Raw genomic sequence first — 19,013 nt, 5'->3', positions numbered from 1 at the left:
GTCAACCATTTAAATGAGATATTCATTGACAGAGCTGGGTTGTCAACCATTAAGTGACATATTCATTAACAGAGCTAGGTTGTCAACCATTTAAATGATATATTCATTAACAGAGCTGGGTTGTCAACCATTTAAATGACATTATCATTAACAGAGCTGGGTTGTCAACCATTTAAATGACATATTCATTAACAGAGCTGGGTTGTCAACCATTTAAATGAGATATTCATTGACAGAGCTGGGTTGTCAACCATTAAGTGACATATTCAGTAACAGAGCTGGGTTGTCAACTATTTAAATGACATATTCATTAACAGAGCTGGGTTGTCAACCATTTAAATGAGATATTCATTGACAGAGCTTTGTTGTCAACCATTAAGTGACATATTCATTAACAGAGCTGGGTTGTCAACCATTTAAATGAGATATTCATTAACAGAGCTGGGTTGTCAACCATTTAAATGACATTCATTAACAGAGCTGGGTTGTCAACCATTTAAATGAGATATTCATTGACAGAGCTGGGTTGTAAACCATTAAGTGACATATTCATTAACAGAGCTAGGTTGTCAACCATTTAAATGATATATTCATTAACAGAGCTGGGTTGTCAACCATTTAAATGACATATTCATTAACAGAGCTGGGTTGTCAACCATTTAAATGACATATTCATTAACAGAGCTGGGTTGTCAACCATTTAAATGAGATATTCATTGACAGAGCTGGGTTGTCAACCATTAAGTGACATATTCATTAACAGAGCTGGGTTGTCAACTATTTAAATGACATATTCATTAACAGAGCTGGGTTGTCAACCATTTAAATGACATATTCATTAACAGAGCTGGGTTGTCAACCATTTAAATGACATATTCATTAACAGAGCTGGGTTGTCAACCATTTAAATGACATATTCATTAACAGAGCTGGGTTGTCAACCATTTAAATGAAATATTCATTAACAGAGCCAGGTTGTCAACCATTTAAATGACATATTCATTAACAGAGCGGGGTTGTCAACCATTTAAATGAAATATTCATTAACAGAGCCAGGTTGTCAACCATTTAAATGACATATTCATTAACAGAGCTGGGTTGTCAACCATTTAAATGACATATTCATTAACAGAGCTGGGTTGTCAACCATTTAAATGACATATTCATTAACAGAGCTGGGTTGTCAACCATTTAAATGAAATATTCATTAACAGAGCCAGGTTGTCAACCATTTAAATGACATATTCATTAACAGAGCTAGGTTGTCAACCATTTGAATGAGATATTCATTAACAGAGCTGGGTTGTCAACCATTTAAATGACATATTCATTGACAGAGCTGGGTTGTCAACCATTAAGTGACATATTCATTAACAGAGCTGGGTTGTCAACCATTTAAATGATATATTCATTGACAGAGCTGGGTTGTCAAACATTAAGTGATATATTCATTGACAGAGCTGGGTTGTCAACCATTAAGTGACATATTCATTAACAGAGCTGGGTTGTCAACCATATAAATGAGATATTCATTAACAGAGCTGGGTTGTCAACCATTTAAATGAGATATTCATTAACAGAGCTGGGTTGTCAACCATTTAAATGAGATATTCATTGACAGAGCTGGGTTGTCAACCATTAAGTGACATATTCATTAACAGAGCTAGGTTGTCAACCATTTAAATGACATATTCATTAACAGAGCTGGGTTGTCAACCATTTAAATGAAATATTCATTAACAGAGCCAGGTTGTCAACCATTTAAATGACATTCATTAACAGAGCTAGGTTGTCAACCATTTAAATGACATATTCATTAACAGAGCTGGGTTGTCAACCATTTAAATGACATATTCATTGACAGAGCTGGGTTGTCAACCATTAAGTGACATATTCATTAACAGAGCTGGGTTGTCAACCATTTAAATGACATATTCATTAACAGAGCTGGGTTGTCAACCATTTAAATGACATATTCATTAACAGAGCTGGGTTGTCAACCATTTAAATGACATATTCATTAACAGAGCTGGGTTGTCAACCATATAAATGAGATATTCATTAACACAGCTGGGTTGTCAACCATTTAAATGAGATATTCATTAACAGAGCTGGGTTGTCAACCATTTAAATGACATATTCATTAACAGAGCTGGGTTGTCAACCATTTAAATGACATATTCATTAACAGAGCTGGGTTGTCAACCATTTAAATGATATATTCATTAACAGAGCTGGGTTGTCAACCATTTAAATGATATATTCATTGACAGAGCTGGGTTGTCAACCATTAAGTGATATATTCATTGACAGAGCTGGGTTGTCAACCATTAAGTGACATATTCATTAACAGAGCTGGGTTGTCAACCATTTAAATGAGATATTCATTGACAGAGCTGGGTTGTCAACCATTTAAATGACATATTCATTAACAGAGCTGGGTTGTCAACCATTTAAATGACATATTCATTAACAGAGCTGGGTTGTCAACCATTTAAATGATATATTCATTAACAGAGCTGGGTTGTCAACCATTTAAATGACATATTCATTAACAGAGCTAGGTTGTCAACCATTTAAATGACATATTCATTAACAGAGCTGGGTTGTCAACCATATAAATGAGATATTCATTAACAGAGCTGGGTTGTCAACCATTTAAATGAGATATTCATTGACAGAGCTGGGTTGTCAACCATTAAGTGACATATTCATTAACAGAGCTGGGTTGTCAACCATTTAAATGACATATTCATTAACAGAGCTGGGTTGTCAACCATATAAATGAGATATTCATTAACAGAGCTGGGTTGTCAACCATTTAAATGATATATTCATTGAGAGAGCTGGGTTGTCAACCATTAAGTGATATATTCATTGACAGAGCTGGGTTGTCAACCATTAAGTGACATATTCATTAACAGAGCTGGGTTGTCAACCATTTAAATGAGATATTCATTAACAGAGCTGGGTTGTCAACCATTTAAATGACATATTCATTAACAGAGCTGGGTTGTCAACCATTTAAATGAGATATTCATTGACAGAGCTGGGTTGTCAACCATTAAGTGACATATTCATTAACAGAGCTGGGTTGTCAACCATTTAAATGACATATTCATTAACAGAGCTGGGTTGTCAACCATTTAAATGACATATTCATTAACAGAGCTGGGTTGTCAACCATTTAAATGAGATATTCATTGACAGAGCTGGGTTGTCAACCATTAAGTGACATATTCATTAACAGAGCTGGGTTGTCAACTATTTAAATGACATATTCATTAACAGAGCTGGGTTGTCAACCATTTAAATGACATATTCATTGACAGAGCTGGGTTGTCAACCATTAAGTGATATATTCATTGACAGAGCTGGGTTGTCAACCATTAAGTGACATATTCATTAACAGAGCTGGGTTGTCAACCATTTAAATGAGATATTCATTAACAGAGCTGGGTTGTCAACCATTTAAATGACATATTCATTAACAGAGCTGGGTTGTCAACCATTTAAATGACATATTCATTAACAGAGCTGGGTTGTCAACCATTTAAATGATATATTCATTAACAGAGCTGGGTTGTCAACCATTTAAATGACATATTCATTAACAGAGCTAGGTTGTCAACCATTTAAATGACATATTCATTAACAGAGCTGGGTTGTCAACCATATAAATGAGATATTCATTAACAGAGCTGGGTTGTCAACCATTTAAATGAGATATTCATTGACAGAGCTGGGTTGTCAACCATTAAGTGACATATTCATTAACAGAGCTGGGTTGTCAACCATTTAAATGACATATTCATTAACAGAGCTGGGTTGTCAACCATATAAATGAGATATTCATTAACAGAGCTGGGTTGTCAACCATTTAAATGATATATTCATTGAGAGAGCTGGGTTGTCAACCATTAAGTGATATATTCATTGACAGAGCTGGGTTGTCAACCATTAAGTGACATATTCATTAACAGAGCTGGGTTGTCAACCATTTAAATGAGATATTCATTAACAGAGCTGGGTTGTCAACCATTTAAATGACATATTCATTAACAGAGCTGGGTTGTCAACCATTTAAATGAGATATTCATTGACAGAGCTGGGTTGTCAACCATTAAGTGACATATTCATTAACAGAGCTAGGTTGTCAACCATTTAAATGATATATTCATTAACAGAGCTGGGTTGTCAACCATTTAAATGACATTATCATTAACAGAGCTGGGTTGTCAACCATTTAAATGACATATTCATTAACAGAGCTGGGTTGTCAACCATTTAAATGAGATATTCATTGACAGAGCTGGGTTGTCAACCATTAAGTGACATATTCAGTAACAGAGCTGGGTTGTCAACTATTTAAATGACATATTCATTAACAGAGCTGGGTTGTCAACCATTTAAATGAGATATTCATTGACAGAGCTTTGTTGTCAACCATTAAGTGACATATTCATTAACAGAGCTGGGTTGTCAACCATTTAAATGAGATATTCATTAACAGAGCTGGGTTGTCAACCATTTAAATGACATTCATTAACAGAGCTGGGTTGTCAACCATTTAAATGAGATATTCATTGACAGAGCTGGGTTGTCAACCATTAAGTGACATATTCATTAACAGAGCTAGGTTGTGAACCATTTAAATGATATATTCATTAACAGAGCTGGGTTGTGAACCATTTAAATGACATATTCATTAACAGAGCTGGGTTGTCAACCATTTAAATGACATATTCATTAACAGAGCTGGGTTGTCAACCATTTAAATGAGATATTCATTGACAGAGCTGGGTTGTCAACCATTAAGTGACATATTCATTAACAGAGCTGGGTTGTCAACTATTTAAATGACATATTCATTAACAGAGCTGGGTTGTCAACCATTTAAATGACATATTCATTAACAGAGCTGGGTTGTCAACCATTTAAATGACATATTCATTAACAGAGCTGGGTTGTCAACCATTTAAATGAAATATTCATTAACAGAGCCAGGTTGTCAACCATTTAAATGACATATTCATTAACAGAGCGGGGTTGTCAACCATTTAAATGACATTCATTAACAGAGCTGGGTTGTCAACCATTTAAATGAGATATTCATTAATAAAGCTGGGTTGTCAACCATTTAAATGACATATTCATTGACAGAGCTGGGTTGTCAACCATTAAGTGACATATTCATTAACAGAGCTGGGTTGTCAACCATTTAAATGACATATTCATTAACAGAGCTGGGTTGTCAACCATTTAAATGACATATTCATTAACAGAGCTGGGTTGTCAACCATTTAAATGACATATTCATTAACAGAGCTGGGTTGTCAACCATTTAAATGAAATATTCATTAACAGAGCCAGGTTGTCAACCATTTAAATGACATATTCATTAACAGAGCTAGGTTGTCAACCATTTAAATGAGATATTCATTAACAGAGCTGGGTTGTCAACCATTTAAATGACATATTCATTGACAGAGCTGGGTTGTCAACCATTAAGTGACATATTCATTAACAGAGCTGGGTTGTCAACCATTTAAATGACATATTCATTAACAGAGCTGGGTTGTCAACCATTTAAATGACATATTCATTAACAGAGCTGGGTTGTCAACCATTTAAATGACATATTCATTAACAGAGCTGGGTTGTCAACCATATAAATGAGATATTCATTAACACAGCTGGGTTGTCAACCATTTAAATGAGATATTCATTAACAGAGCTGGGTTATCCACCATTTAAATGACATATTCATTAACAGAGCTGGGTTGTCAACCATTTAAATGACATATTCATTAACAGAGCTGGGTTGTCAACCATTTAAATGATATATTCATTGACAGAGCTGGGTTGTCAACCATTAAGTGATATATTCATTGACAGAGCTGGGTTGTCAACCATTAAGTGACATATTCATTAACAGAGCTGGGTTGTCAACCATTTAAATGAGATATTCATTAACAGAGCTGGGTTGTCAACCATTTAAATGACATATTCATTAACAGAGCTGGGTTGTCAACCATTTAAATGAGATATTCATTAACAGAGCTGGGTTGTCAACCATTTAAATGATATATTCATTAACAGAGCTGGGTTGTCAACCATTTAAATGACATATTCATTAACAGAGCTAGGTTGTCAACCATTTAAATGACATATTCATTAACAGAGCTGGGTTGTCAACCATATAAATGAGATATTCATTAACAGAGCTGGGTTGTCAACCATTTAAATGAGATATTCATTGACAGAGCTGGGTTGTCAACCATTAAGTGACATATTCATTAACAGAGCTAGGTTGTCAACCATTTAAATGACATATTCATTAACAGAGCTGGGTTGTCAACCATTTAAATGAAATATTCATTAACAGAGCTGGGTTGTCAACCATTTAAATGACATATTCATTAACAGAGCTGGGTTGTCAACCATATAAATGAGATATTCATTAACAGAGCTGGGTTGTCAACCATTTAAATGATATATTCATTGAGAGAGCTGGGTTGTCAACCATTAAGTGATATATTCATTGACAGAGCTGGGTTGTCAACCATTAAGTGACATATTCATTAACAGAGCTGGGTTGTCAACCATTTAAATGAGATATTCATTAACAGAGCTGGGTTGTCAACCATTTAAATGAGATATTCATTGACAGAGCTGGGTTGTAAACCATTAAGTGACATATTCATTAACAGAGCTAGGTTGTCAACCATTTAAATGATATATTCATTAACAGAGCTGGGTTGTCAACCATTTAAATGACATATTCATTAACAGAGCTGGGTTGTCAACCATTTAAATGACATATTCATTAACAGAGCTGGGTTGTCAACCATTTAAATGAGATATTCATTGACAGAGCTGGGTTGTCAACCATTAAGTGACATATTCAGTAACAGAGCTGGGTTGTCAACTATTTAAATGACATATTCATTAACAGAGCTGGGTTGTCAACCATTTAAATGAGATATTCATTGACAGAGCTTTGTTGTCAACCATTAAGTGACATATTCATTAACAGAGCTGGGTTGTCAACCATTTAAATGAGATATTCATTAACAGAGCTGGGTTGTCAACCATTTAAATGACATTCATTAACAGAGCTGGGTTGTCAACCATTTAAATGAGATATTCATTGACAGAGCTGGGTTGTCAACCATTAAGTGACATATTCATTAACAGAGCTAGGTTGTCAACCATTTAAATGATATATTCATTAACAGAGCTGGGTTGTCAACCATTTAAATGACATATTCATTAACAGAGCTGGGTTGTCAACCATTTAAATGACATATTCATTAACAGAGCTGGGTTGTCAACCATTTAAATGAGATATTCATTGACAGAGCTGGGTTGTCAACCATTAAGTGACATATTCATTAACAGAGCTGGGTTGTCAACTATTTAAATGACATATTCATTAACAGAGCTGGGTTGTCAACCATTTAAATGACATATTCATTAACAGAGCTGGGTTGTCAACCATTTAAATGACATATTCATTAACAGAGCTGGGTTGTCAACCATTTAAATGAAATATTCATTAACAGAGCCAGGTTGTCAACCATTTAAATGACATATTCATTAACAGAGCGGGGTTGTCAACCATTTAAATGACATTTATTAACAGAGCTGGGTTGTCAACCATTTAAATGAGATATTCATTAATAAAGCTGGGTTGTCAACCATTTAAATGACATATTCATTGACAGAGCTGGGTTGTCAACCATTAAGTGACATATTCATTAACAGAGCTGGGTTGTCAACCATTTAAATGACATATTCATTAACAGAGCTGGGTTGTCAACCATTTAAATGACATATTCATTAACAGAGCTGGGTTGTCAACCATTTAAATGACATATTCATTAACAGAGCTGGGTTGTCAACCATTTAAATGACATATTCATTAACAGAGCTGGGTTGTCAACCATTTAAATGACATATTCATTAACAGAGCTGGGTTGTCAACCATTTAAATGAGATATTCATAAATAAAGCTGGGTTGTCAACCATTTAAATGACATATTCATTGACAGAGCTGGGTTGTCAACCATTTAAATGACATATTCATTAACAGAGCTAGGTTGTCAACCATTTAAATGACATTCATTAACAGAGCTGGGTTGTCAACCATTTAAATGACATATTCATTAACAGAGCTGGGTTGTCAACCATTTAAATGACATATTCATTAACAGAGCTGGGTTGTCAACCATTTAAATGACATATTCATTAACAGAGCTGGGTTGTCAACCATTTAAATGACATATTCATTGACAGAGCTGGGTTGTCAACCATTAAATGACATATTAGTTAACAGAGCTGGGTTGTCATCCATTTAAATGACAAATTCATTAACAGAGCTGGGTTGTCAACCATTTAAATGACATATTCATTAACAGAGCTCGGTTATCAACCATTTATATGACATATTCATTAAGAGAGCTGGGTTATCAACCATTTATATGACATATTAATTAACAGAGCTGGGTTGTCATCCATTTAAATGACATATTCATTAAAAGAGCTGGGCTGTCAACCATTTAAATGACATTAATTAACAGAGCTGGGTTGTCAACCATATAAATGGTATATTTATTAACACAGCTGGGTTATCAACCATATAAATGATATATTTATTAACACAGCTGGGTTATGAACCATATAAATGTTATATTTATTAACACAGCTTGGGTTATCAACCATATAAATGATATATTTATTAACACAGCTGGGTTATCAACCATATAAATGATATATTTATTAACACAGCTGGGTTATCAACCATATAAATGATATATTTATTAACACAGCTGGGTTATCAACCATATAAATGATATATTTATTAACACAGCTGGGTTATCAACCATATAAATGATATATTTATTAACACAGCTGGGTTATCAACCATATAAATGATATATTTATTAACACAGCTGGGTTATGAACCATATAAATGTTATATTTATTAACACAGGTTGGGTTATCAACCATATAAATGATATATTTATTAACACAGCTGGGTTATCAACCATATAAATGATATATTTATTAACACACCTGGGTTATCAACCATATAAATGATATATTTATTAACACAGCTGGGTTATCAACCATTTAAATGATATATTTATTAACACAGCTGGTTTATCAACCATATAAATGATATATTTATTAACACAGCTGGGTTATCAACCATATAAATGATATATTTATTAACACAGCTGGTGTATCAACCATTTAAATGATATATTTATTAACACAGCTGGGTTATCAACCATATAAATGATATATTTATTAACACAGCTGGGTTATCAACCATATAAATGATATATTTATTAACACAGCTGGGTTATCAACCATATAAATGATATATTTATTAACACAGCTGGGTTATCAACCATATAAATGATATATTTATTAACACAGCTGGGTTATCAACCATTTAAATGATATATTTATTAACACAGCTGGTTTATCAACCATATAAATGATATATTTATTAACACAGCTGGGTTATCAACCATATAAATGATATATTTATTAACACAGCTAGGTTATGAACCATATAAATGATATATTTATTAACACAGCTGGGTTATCAACCATATAAATGATATATTTATTAACACAGCTGGGTTATCAACCATATAAATGATACATTTATTAACACAGATGGGTTATCAACCATATAAATGATACATTTATTAACACAGATGGGTTATCAACCATATAAATGATATATTTATTAACACAGCTGGTTTATCAACCATATTTACTTTTGTTGGCCATCAGTTCCCTCATTTCTCGGTCACACTCAGTCTCAGAGACTTCACCATCTCCACCTCTAACCGTGACTAAGGTCGGTCCCACCTCACTGTCACTGTCCGAATTCCCTGGTCTGAAATTCACAGACAAAATGCATTGCTACAAACATTTCTGTAGACAGTCAGCTCTAATGGATAAAAAGGCAGGATATAATCCTTATATAGAAAGAGGTCACATTTATTAAATCTAATCTCCAGAATGTTTGATAAATAATATTTTACAGAACAATAGAATGCCCATGGAAAACACTAAATATCTAGGAAAATAATGTAGTTCATTGCTGCTTAAGCGAGTTACACATAGAGAAATACTGCACAGATTGTTTTCACATAGAGAAATACCACACGGATGGTTTACACATAGAGAAATACCACACGGATGGTGTTCACATAGTTTATCTTTGTCCTTTCTTACTTCCTTTTATAGCTAACGTTTCCAGAGTCTCTGGTGTCTCAGAAAGTTTAACTTGTGTATTTAGTTGTTCAGTTATCTTCCTGTACCTGTAGGTACCACTAGTTCAAAATAAGTTTGTACGAGCAAAACTACCCTATAATAATTCGACCGTGTCAGTGTTGGATAATTTACAACCAAAGACAACAAGGTTTTGATCTGTAAGTTACTGATAAGTTGATAATATCACATAAAACCAATGACTAGGGAAAGACAGGCACCAATAATCATTCATTTGTTGTCATCTGGTCTACAAAGACATCCACAGTATAGTATCTCCCTTTGTTAAAACCTTTACATATTTTCATATAAGTACATCATAGTTACTGCTTAGATTGCATCAAATGGTTGCTAATGTGTTGCTATTTCCAAAGAAGACTTTAAAAAGATCAGTTTCTGTGTTGGTATAGGTCCAGATTTGAACCTGGGTCTTCCTGATGGAAGAACTCTGCCATTAGGGCTCTAATCAACTTATATAAGACAATTCTTGATGATGAGAAACCAACTTGAAATAAAAATATATCTCAGAATGGGTTGCATGGGTATTAATACTTTTACCAATAAAGCAGAGAACAACATTTTGATCTTCCTAGGTCATCTTCAGGTCAAAAAGTTGTTCTCTGCTTTATTAGTAAAAGTGTTAATACCCATACCAACCATTCTGAGATACATTTTATACAAGACAAATAAGTTATGGTTTTGATAGACCAGTTCAATGTTTTCAAAGTGTACCCAGGTTTTTGACCTAGTATGACTAAAGGTGTTACCTTTTAGCCAGATGTAGAAGGTTTATCTATCTATCTTTTTCTCACATGTGATTCATTATTTCAAAGTTATTCCTAAGAACTTTTACTCTGGCATCATAGGATGTAACAGACAGACTGATATCAATATCCCCATGTGTCCACTGTACCCTTGAATTTAACTTTAGTTGGTATTCTTTGTCAATCCCAGCTATTGGAACCCACGTTCACAAGGGACGTTGTAAATTATGTTTTACCTTGAATGCTGTTATAGTTCATGTTCACACATTCTCTGTAGATTTCAGAGACCTCTGACAGAGCAAAATCTGTTTTTACCTTTGTAATTTTCTTCTGTTAGTTGTTATGTATTATAATTTATTTTGGATGAGTCTCTGTGTTACTATGATATGTATGTTAATGTATTACATTTTCAAATAAACAGAAACTGTAGTTAAGAAGTTAATAAACTGTTAATATGTATCAAATTTATGTTATTTGTCAACATGACTGATGTATATACAATTTTCTTTTTAACACACATATATTTTAATATACAAACATAAATAGATGATACAATGTATAATAAAGGTTATTACTAATAGTTACTACGTATGATAGTTTATATACAAGAGTTCCACAAACTCACAAAGTGTACTGAGTTTTATCTAGTCTGGGAATTGAACTTTTTACCAACATTCATGGATAGCAGATTAATTCTTTGTTGACAGCTAGCTAGCTTGAAGCATCTGTAAGTTTTCACCAACGACAATATCTAATGTTCTCATAGAAATACCAATAACTGAACTTAATTCATTGAAAAGTTGAACGGTTTGTAATGTTTAAAATCTATTAAGTTTCCTGGTGAAATTCTGTAGTTTAACGAAAATGTTAATCACAATTGTAGCTTTCCAGGCTTAAAACACACTGACTGTAGCTGACTATAATAATACTCATCTTTTGGTGCTCCAGTTTTTATATACCAATTACGTGATATTCTAGAACCTTCACCAAAGTTTGCTTCACAACAATACTGTCAATCACTAGTATTACATACACACTGATTATTACGCTCAAGAACATTCTACAAATTTCGAGAACAGGCGGGACTTGCTTAATACACAGTCAATAATAGTCATCACATGCAAAAATGAAAACTATACAGAAACAAGCGTAGGCACTAAAATAAACGTATAACGGTAAATCCGTTATATTATTTATTTATTTTCTTCTTGAGCAAGTATTCCAGTGTTATAAATATTGTTCATTCTTCAAAGTTCACTGTCTGGGATGCTTGGCTTTACACTGTTTGGTTGATTTGATTTATATATGAGGTATCTGTGAGCTTCTTGTACAGTAGTTATATGTCTTGATAGTTATCACGTCATGTAATGACAGTTTGTTTAGTTTTTTTCTTTCTTTGTGAATTGTATATCGGGATACTTTCTGTTCTGGTATTTTTCCCTCTCATCTGAAGTGCATGACCATATTACATATATATTATGTACATGTGGTTCTTTCATAATAACCAAATAATTAAAAAAGGAACAGAATAACTCACTTTTGGTTCCTTTGGTCAGATCTGTAGAGGTCGCTTTGATCTAACGATTCCTTATTCTTGTTTGACCAATGTCTGGACCAGGATTTGGATGTGGGATCAATAAATTTGGGATCGGTTATAGACTCCATCATACACATGGAAGTTGTTTCTTGGTCATTCTGACCCATGGGCTCTAAATAAAAATTATACAATGAAGTACACAATCTATTAAAATAAAGATTTCTCATAGAATGTTTTTACTTTCTCTCTTGTTTCAAATTTTAATATGAGGATGCCACTTGTAGGTTCTCTTTTCTTTAACCACCGTGTACTAATAATTAAGTCCAAAGTCTTACCACTGTGCCACTGGGGGCGTTGTTATGATATAAATGAAATTCTTGGTACGGTCTCAAAGTCTCTCTTTCTCTATTGGGTTATATTTGGTAGATGTTTAAACAGCTTAACAAACGCTAAAAACGAATCAAGACAAAACAAACCGAAAATGTTGCTGTTGTTAATTGTTTCTATTTGTGTGATGAAATGATTATAGAATTTCTATCTCTGCAGTTAAATATGGAATTCTTCTATATGTAATATTGTAATAATCACTATATGTAATAATTTGATTACACAGATAAATATCTGAATAATCAAATTATTACATAATTTTTTCCATTTGAGTAATTAAATTATTAGAAAATGTTTTTATATATTGCATATATAAGAATCCCCCAATGGTAGAGCTGTAAGAATGTGGATTTACAACACTAAGAGCAGGGATCCGATTCTCCTCGGTGGACTCAGCACATAGCCTGATGTGACTTTGCTATACGAAAAAACACGCACTCATTTAACTTACTTGCATATATGAGACAGCCCGAATACATGAAACTGATTTCTGGGAGGCAGTCTACCTGAATAACTCTACACTACCTGAATATCTAACTAGATTTACCGATATTAATTGTGGAACCCTACACAACCTGAATATCTAACTAGATTTACCGATATTAATTGTGGAACTCTACACTACCTGAATATCTAACTAGATTTACTAATATTAATTGTTGAACTCTACACTACCCGAATATCTAACTAGATTTACTGATATTAATTGTTGAACTCTACACTACCTGAATATCTAAATAGATTTACTGATATTAATTGTTGAACTCTACACTACCTGAATATCTAACTAGATTTACTGATATTAATTATCAAACTCTACACTACCTGAATATCTAAATAGATTTACTGATATTAATTATCGAACTCTACAAACCTGAATATCTAACTAGATTTACTGATATTAATTGTTGAACTCTACACTACCTGAATATCTAACTAGATTTACTGATATTAATTATCGAACTCTACAAACCTGAATATCTAACTAGATTTACTGATATTAATTGTTGAACTCTACAAACCTGAATATCTAACTAGATTTACTGATATTAATTGTCGAACTCTACAAACCTGAATATCTAACTAGATTTACTGATATTAATTATCGAACTCTACAAACCTGAATATCTAACTAGATTTACTGATATTAATTGTTGAACTCTACACTACCTGAATATCTAACTAGATTTACTGATATTAATTGTTGAACTCTACAAACCTGAATATCTAACTAGATTTACTGATATTAATTGTCGAACTCTACAAACCTGAATATCTAACTAGATTTACTGATATTAATTGTCGAACTCTACAAATTTGAATATCTAACTAGATTTACTGATATTAATTATCGAACTCTACAAATCTGAATATCTAACTAGATTTACTTATATTAGTTATCGAACTCTACAAATTTGAATATCTAACTAGATTTACTGATATTAATTATCGAACTCTACAAATCTGAATATCTAACTAGATTTACTGATATTAGTTATCGAACTCTACAAATCTGAATATCTAACTAGATTTACTGATATTAATTATCAAACTCTACAAATCTGAATATCTAACTAGATTTACTGATATTAATTGTTGAACTCTACACTACCTGAATATCTAACTAGATTTACTGATATTAATTGTTGAACTCTACACTACCTGAATATCTAATTAGATTTACTGATATTAATTATCGAATTCTACAAACCTGAATATCTAACTAGATTTACTGATATTAATTATCGAACTCTACAAACCTGAATATCTAACTAGATTTACTGATATTAATTGTTGAACTCTACAAACCTGAATATCTAACTAGATTTACTGTTATTAATTGTCAAACTCTACAAATTTGAATATCTAACTAGATTTACTGATATTAATTATCGAACTCTACAAATCTGAATATCTAACTAGATTTACTTATATTAGTTATCGAACTCTACAAATTTGAATATCTAACTAGATTTACTGATATTAATTATCGAACTCTACAAATCTGAATATCTAACTAGATTTACTGATATTAGTTATCGAACTCTACAAATCTGAATATCTAACTAGATTTACTGATATTAATTATCAAACTCTACAAATCTGAATATCTAACTAGATTTACTGATATTAATTGTTGAACTCTACACTACCTGAATATCTAACTAGATTTACTGATATTAATTGTTGAACTCTACACTACCTGAATATCTAATTAGATTTACTGATATTAATTATCGAATTCTACAAACCTGAATATCTAACTAGATTTACTGATATTAATTATCGAACTCTACAAACCTGAATATCTAACTAGATTTACTGATATTAATTGTTGAACTCTACAAACCTGAATATCTAACTAGATTTACTGTTATTAATTGTCAAACTCTACAAATTTGAATATCTAACTAGATTTACTGATATTAATTATCGAACTCTACAAATCTGAATATCTAACTAGATTTACTTATATTAGTTATCGAACTCTACAAATTTGAATATCTAACTAGATTTACTGATATTAATTATCGAACTCTAGAAACCTGAATATCTAACTATATTTACTGATATTAATTGTCGAACTCTACAAACCTGAATATCTAACTAGATTTACTGATATTAATTGTCGAACTCTACAAACCTGAATATCTAACTAGATTTACTGATATTAATTGTCGAACTCTACAAACCTGAATATCTAACTAGATTTACTGATATTAATTGTCGAACTCTACAAACCTGAATATCTAACTAGATTTACTGATATTAATTATCAAACTCTACAAACCTGAATATCTAACTATATTTACTGATATTAATTATCGAACTCTACAAACCTGAATATCTAACTATATTTACTGATATTAATTGTCGAACTCTACAAACCTGAATATCTAACTAGATTTACTGATATTAATTGTCGAACTCTACAAACCTGAATATCTAACTAGATTTACTGATATTAATTGTCGAACTCTACAAACCTGAATATCTAACTAGATTTACTGATATTAATTATCGAACTCTACAAACCTGAATATCTAACTAGATTCACTGAAATTAACTGTCGTAACGAGATTCATTAGGAATGTGACCATTTTTTAGATAACCATCTAGTAATTTAGATCACTAAGCTAAAAATTAATCAAATACAGTTTGTCAAAATTATGTTTGAAGATGGCGTTCATGAAGGTCCAAATAATGTATCCGCTTTTGATTCATCTGGCAGGAAGATTTCTTTTTCCATTTTAACAGTAAACGTGTCTCTAATCCACATTTTATTGGCAACAATTGGAACATATTCTCTTATTGCTACAGAAGTTGCATCTGAGATGTTTATTTCAAAATGTTTTTCTTGTCATTCAGTTAAAATACAAAATGACATTAAGTTCCTCTTTTCAATTCGTTCTGTCCACAAACAAAGTTTTTTATTGTTGGTTCAACTTTTTTCTGAACTTTAAAAATATTCATGTTGGTGCCTTATAAATTGAAGTTCAACTCATATAAGACACAAAATATGTCACACAAAAAGGCCATCTTTGTCGACCAATAAAATTCATGAAACCTACCCTTGATGTGAATATAACATCTCTTGGTGAGAAATGATGCTATGCCATAAACAATGACATATTTTACTTTGTTTCTATAAGTTGTTTCAAATGTTTCCCTTTGATAACCATCGAGTTTCACAGAATATTAAGGGTTGTGATGTAGAATTCCTAAGTTTTCGCACAGAGAATCAGAGATACTGTAATTCAGAGAATGATATTTATATAATATATTAACTTAAGGGCATGAGTTTCACGGCTAGAACCTTCCTATGAACACAAAAATGCACCCATATACAAACCAGTGCTACTGCTTGGACCCCAGTGATGTATTTAGGTAGAGGCTAAAGAGGACTCAGCCCCAGGGTCCATGGTCTTAATGGGTCGCTATTGATAATTTTATTCTATGTAAAATTATATATAATGTATGGCCCTCAAAAATTATTAATCCCTGGGTTCACACAATCTTAAGCCCGCCACTGTGCAGTGGCGTATTTAGATAGGGGTTATGGGGAGTTCAGCCCTAGGGTCCACGGTCTTAATGGAGGATCCATTGATAATTTTATTCTATGTAAAATTATATGGGATGTAGGGTTTAATAAAATTATTAGCCCCTGGCCCACACAACCTTAAACCCGCCACTGCTTTTTATTCTTTTTACAGCAGAAAATAATTCAATCTTCCTGTTGATGAAAAACTCTAATGGCTAACTCGAGTATTCTTGATGCTTGTATTCAAAATGGTGATCCATTTTCAATGGTTCCATGCACTCATACTTTAAGGTTACATAACAGATAACGCATAATGAATAGCAAGTGATTATAGCTATTAACACTAGTGAAACAAAACTTCAAACACTCGTCAAAATGCTTCTGGGTCCAATAATTTTTGTCGTTCTTGTCGTCACTAGAACTGTTGGTTGCGTTTCTCTTCAACTATCCATCCATCCAGGGGTAATTCGTTAAAATATCTGAAACAACAACCTAATATTCACGACAAAGAACCTCGCCACGAAATTTGGCGGGAATTCAGATCACGGTGAAGAAGATAAACAGAGGTATAAAGAAACTTCATTGTTACAGACCAGGAACTGTAGCCCTCCGTGATATCCGTCGATACCAGAAGTCAACTGAGCTGCTCATTTGAAAATACCAGAGACTGGTGAGAGAAATTGCCTAGGACTTCAAGAGATTCAAGAGCTCTGCTGCCATGGCTCTTCAGGAGGCCAGTGAGGCATACTTGATGGGTCTCTTCGAAGGCACTAACCTGTGTGCCATCCACACACAGGGGGCGACCATCATGTCGAGAGACATCCAACTCGCGGGGAAGGAGAGTATATCGAGAGAGAGGTATTGTAACTTACCCTCGCCAATAAACGAAGGAAGAGGTTAAAGAAACCTGACCCTCCTGGGTAGACAAACATCAATACCCAAATACCCATACAGAGAGAGCGAGAGCAGATACATTAAGTTAAGAACGCCCTCTCGTAGCCGTGATTTGAGCTACTCAAATTTTATAGTAAACAATGTCAAAGCGCCAATGGCCTTGTTTGGGGACTACGTCAATTGACCAACAGTAAAACATGAATTCCACGAGATTCATGTAAAAGGCCAATCCAAACACGACCACAGTTATACCATGTTAAATAGTGTCATATCAAATTTATGACTGTTGCACGATACTGACCGGATAATCTCAGGTCAGTCTTGAAGTCCTGAGCAATTTCTCTCACCAGTTTCTGGAAAGGTAGTTTTTGAATGAGCATGTGATTTTTTAAAAGTATTTTCTGAGCTTCGATCAAATGTTTTAATTATACAGCATTTCGCCCCTTCTGTGGTTCAGGGGTAAGCTTTAGAGGGTACAATGCTAAAATCTAGGATTCGACCCCCGCGGCTAGCAATTCGCAGATAGCCCATTGAGCAGAGATGGAATACAATGACTGATTATTGTTACAGTATTTGTGTTACATTCTTATCATAAGTGTGAAGTTGGATTTATTCACTTATTATAAATGACTGATAGTTCACATAATATTACATCAAATTTTAAGATATAGTGTTTAAGACTCAGTCACCAGAGGGCGGGCAAGCAAATGACGAACTGCAAATGTTAAGACGTTATTTGTTGTTAAGCGCCAGGCTACACAACAGACTCTTATTTTGTGCAAAGCTACACGAGAGCTATTTGGGCTAGCCGTCTATAATTTAACAGTGAGAGATTAAAAAAAAGATAATTAGTCATCACCACCCACCGCCAACTCTTAGGCTACTCGTTTACCAACGAATAGTACGATTGGCCGTCACATCATAAGGCCCTCATAGGTGAAAGGGCGAGCATGTTTGATGTAACGGGGTTTCGAACTCGCGACACTCAGATAACAAGTCGAGCACCTAAACCATCTGACTATGCTGGCCCTAAGTTTTATATCCATTGTGGGTATCGTAACCTTATTTTTAACGATGCGAATGTCAAGAC

General features: G+C 33.3%; 1 protein-coding gene across 2 annotated transcripts in view; it reads right to left on the bottom strand.

The window, feature by feature from the left end:
- Nucleotides 1-19,013, bottom strand: part of LOC143246802 (cell adhesion molecule Dscam1-like) — a 227,778-nt gene that overhangs the window by 5,733 nt on the left and 203,032 nt on the right. For both annotated transcript variants that reach the window (XM_076493961.1, XM_076493962.1), the window contains 2 exons: nucleotides 12,601-12,772; nucleotides 9,801-9,922 (listed from right to left, as the gene is read on the bottom strand). In XM_076493961.1, coding sequence (XP_076350076.1) covers nucleotides 9,801-9,922; nucleotides 12,601-12,772 — 294 coding nt within the window. The remainder of the gene's footprint in view (nucleotides 1-9,800; nucleotides 9,923-12,600; nucleotides 12,773-19,013) is intronic.

Source organism: Tachypleus tridentatus, chromosome 3 (assembly GCF_004210375.1).
Source record: "Tachypleus tridentatus isolate NWPU-2018 chromosome 3, ASM421037v1, whole genome shotgun sequence".
NCBI lineage: Eukaryota > Metazoa > Arthropoda > Merostomata > Xiphosura > Limulidae > Tachypleus > Tachypleus tridentatus.
Note: the sequence above shows the minus strand (reverse complement) of the source record. Positions and strands in the feature narration are given on the sequence as shown.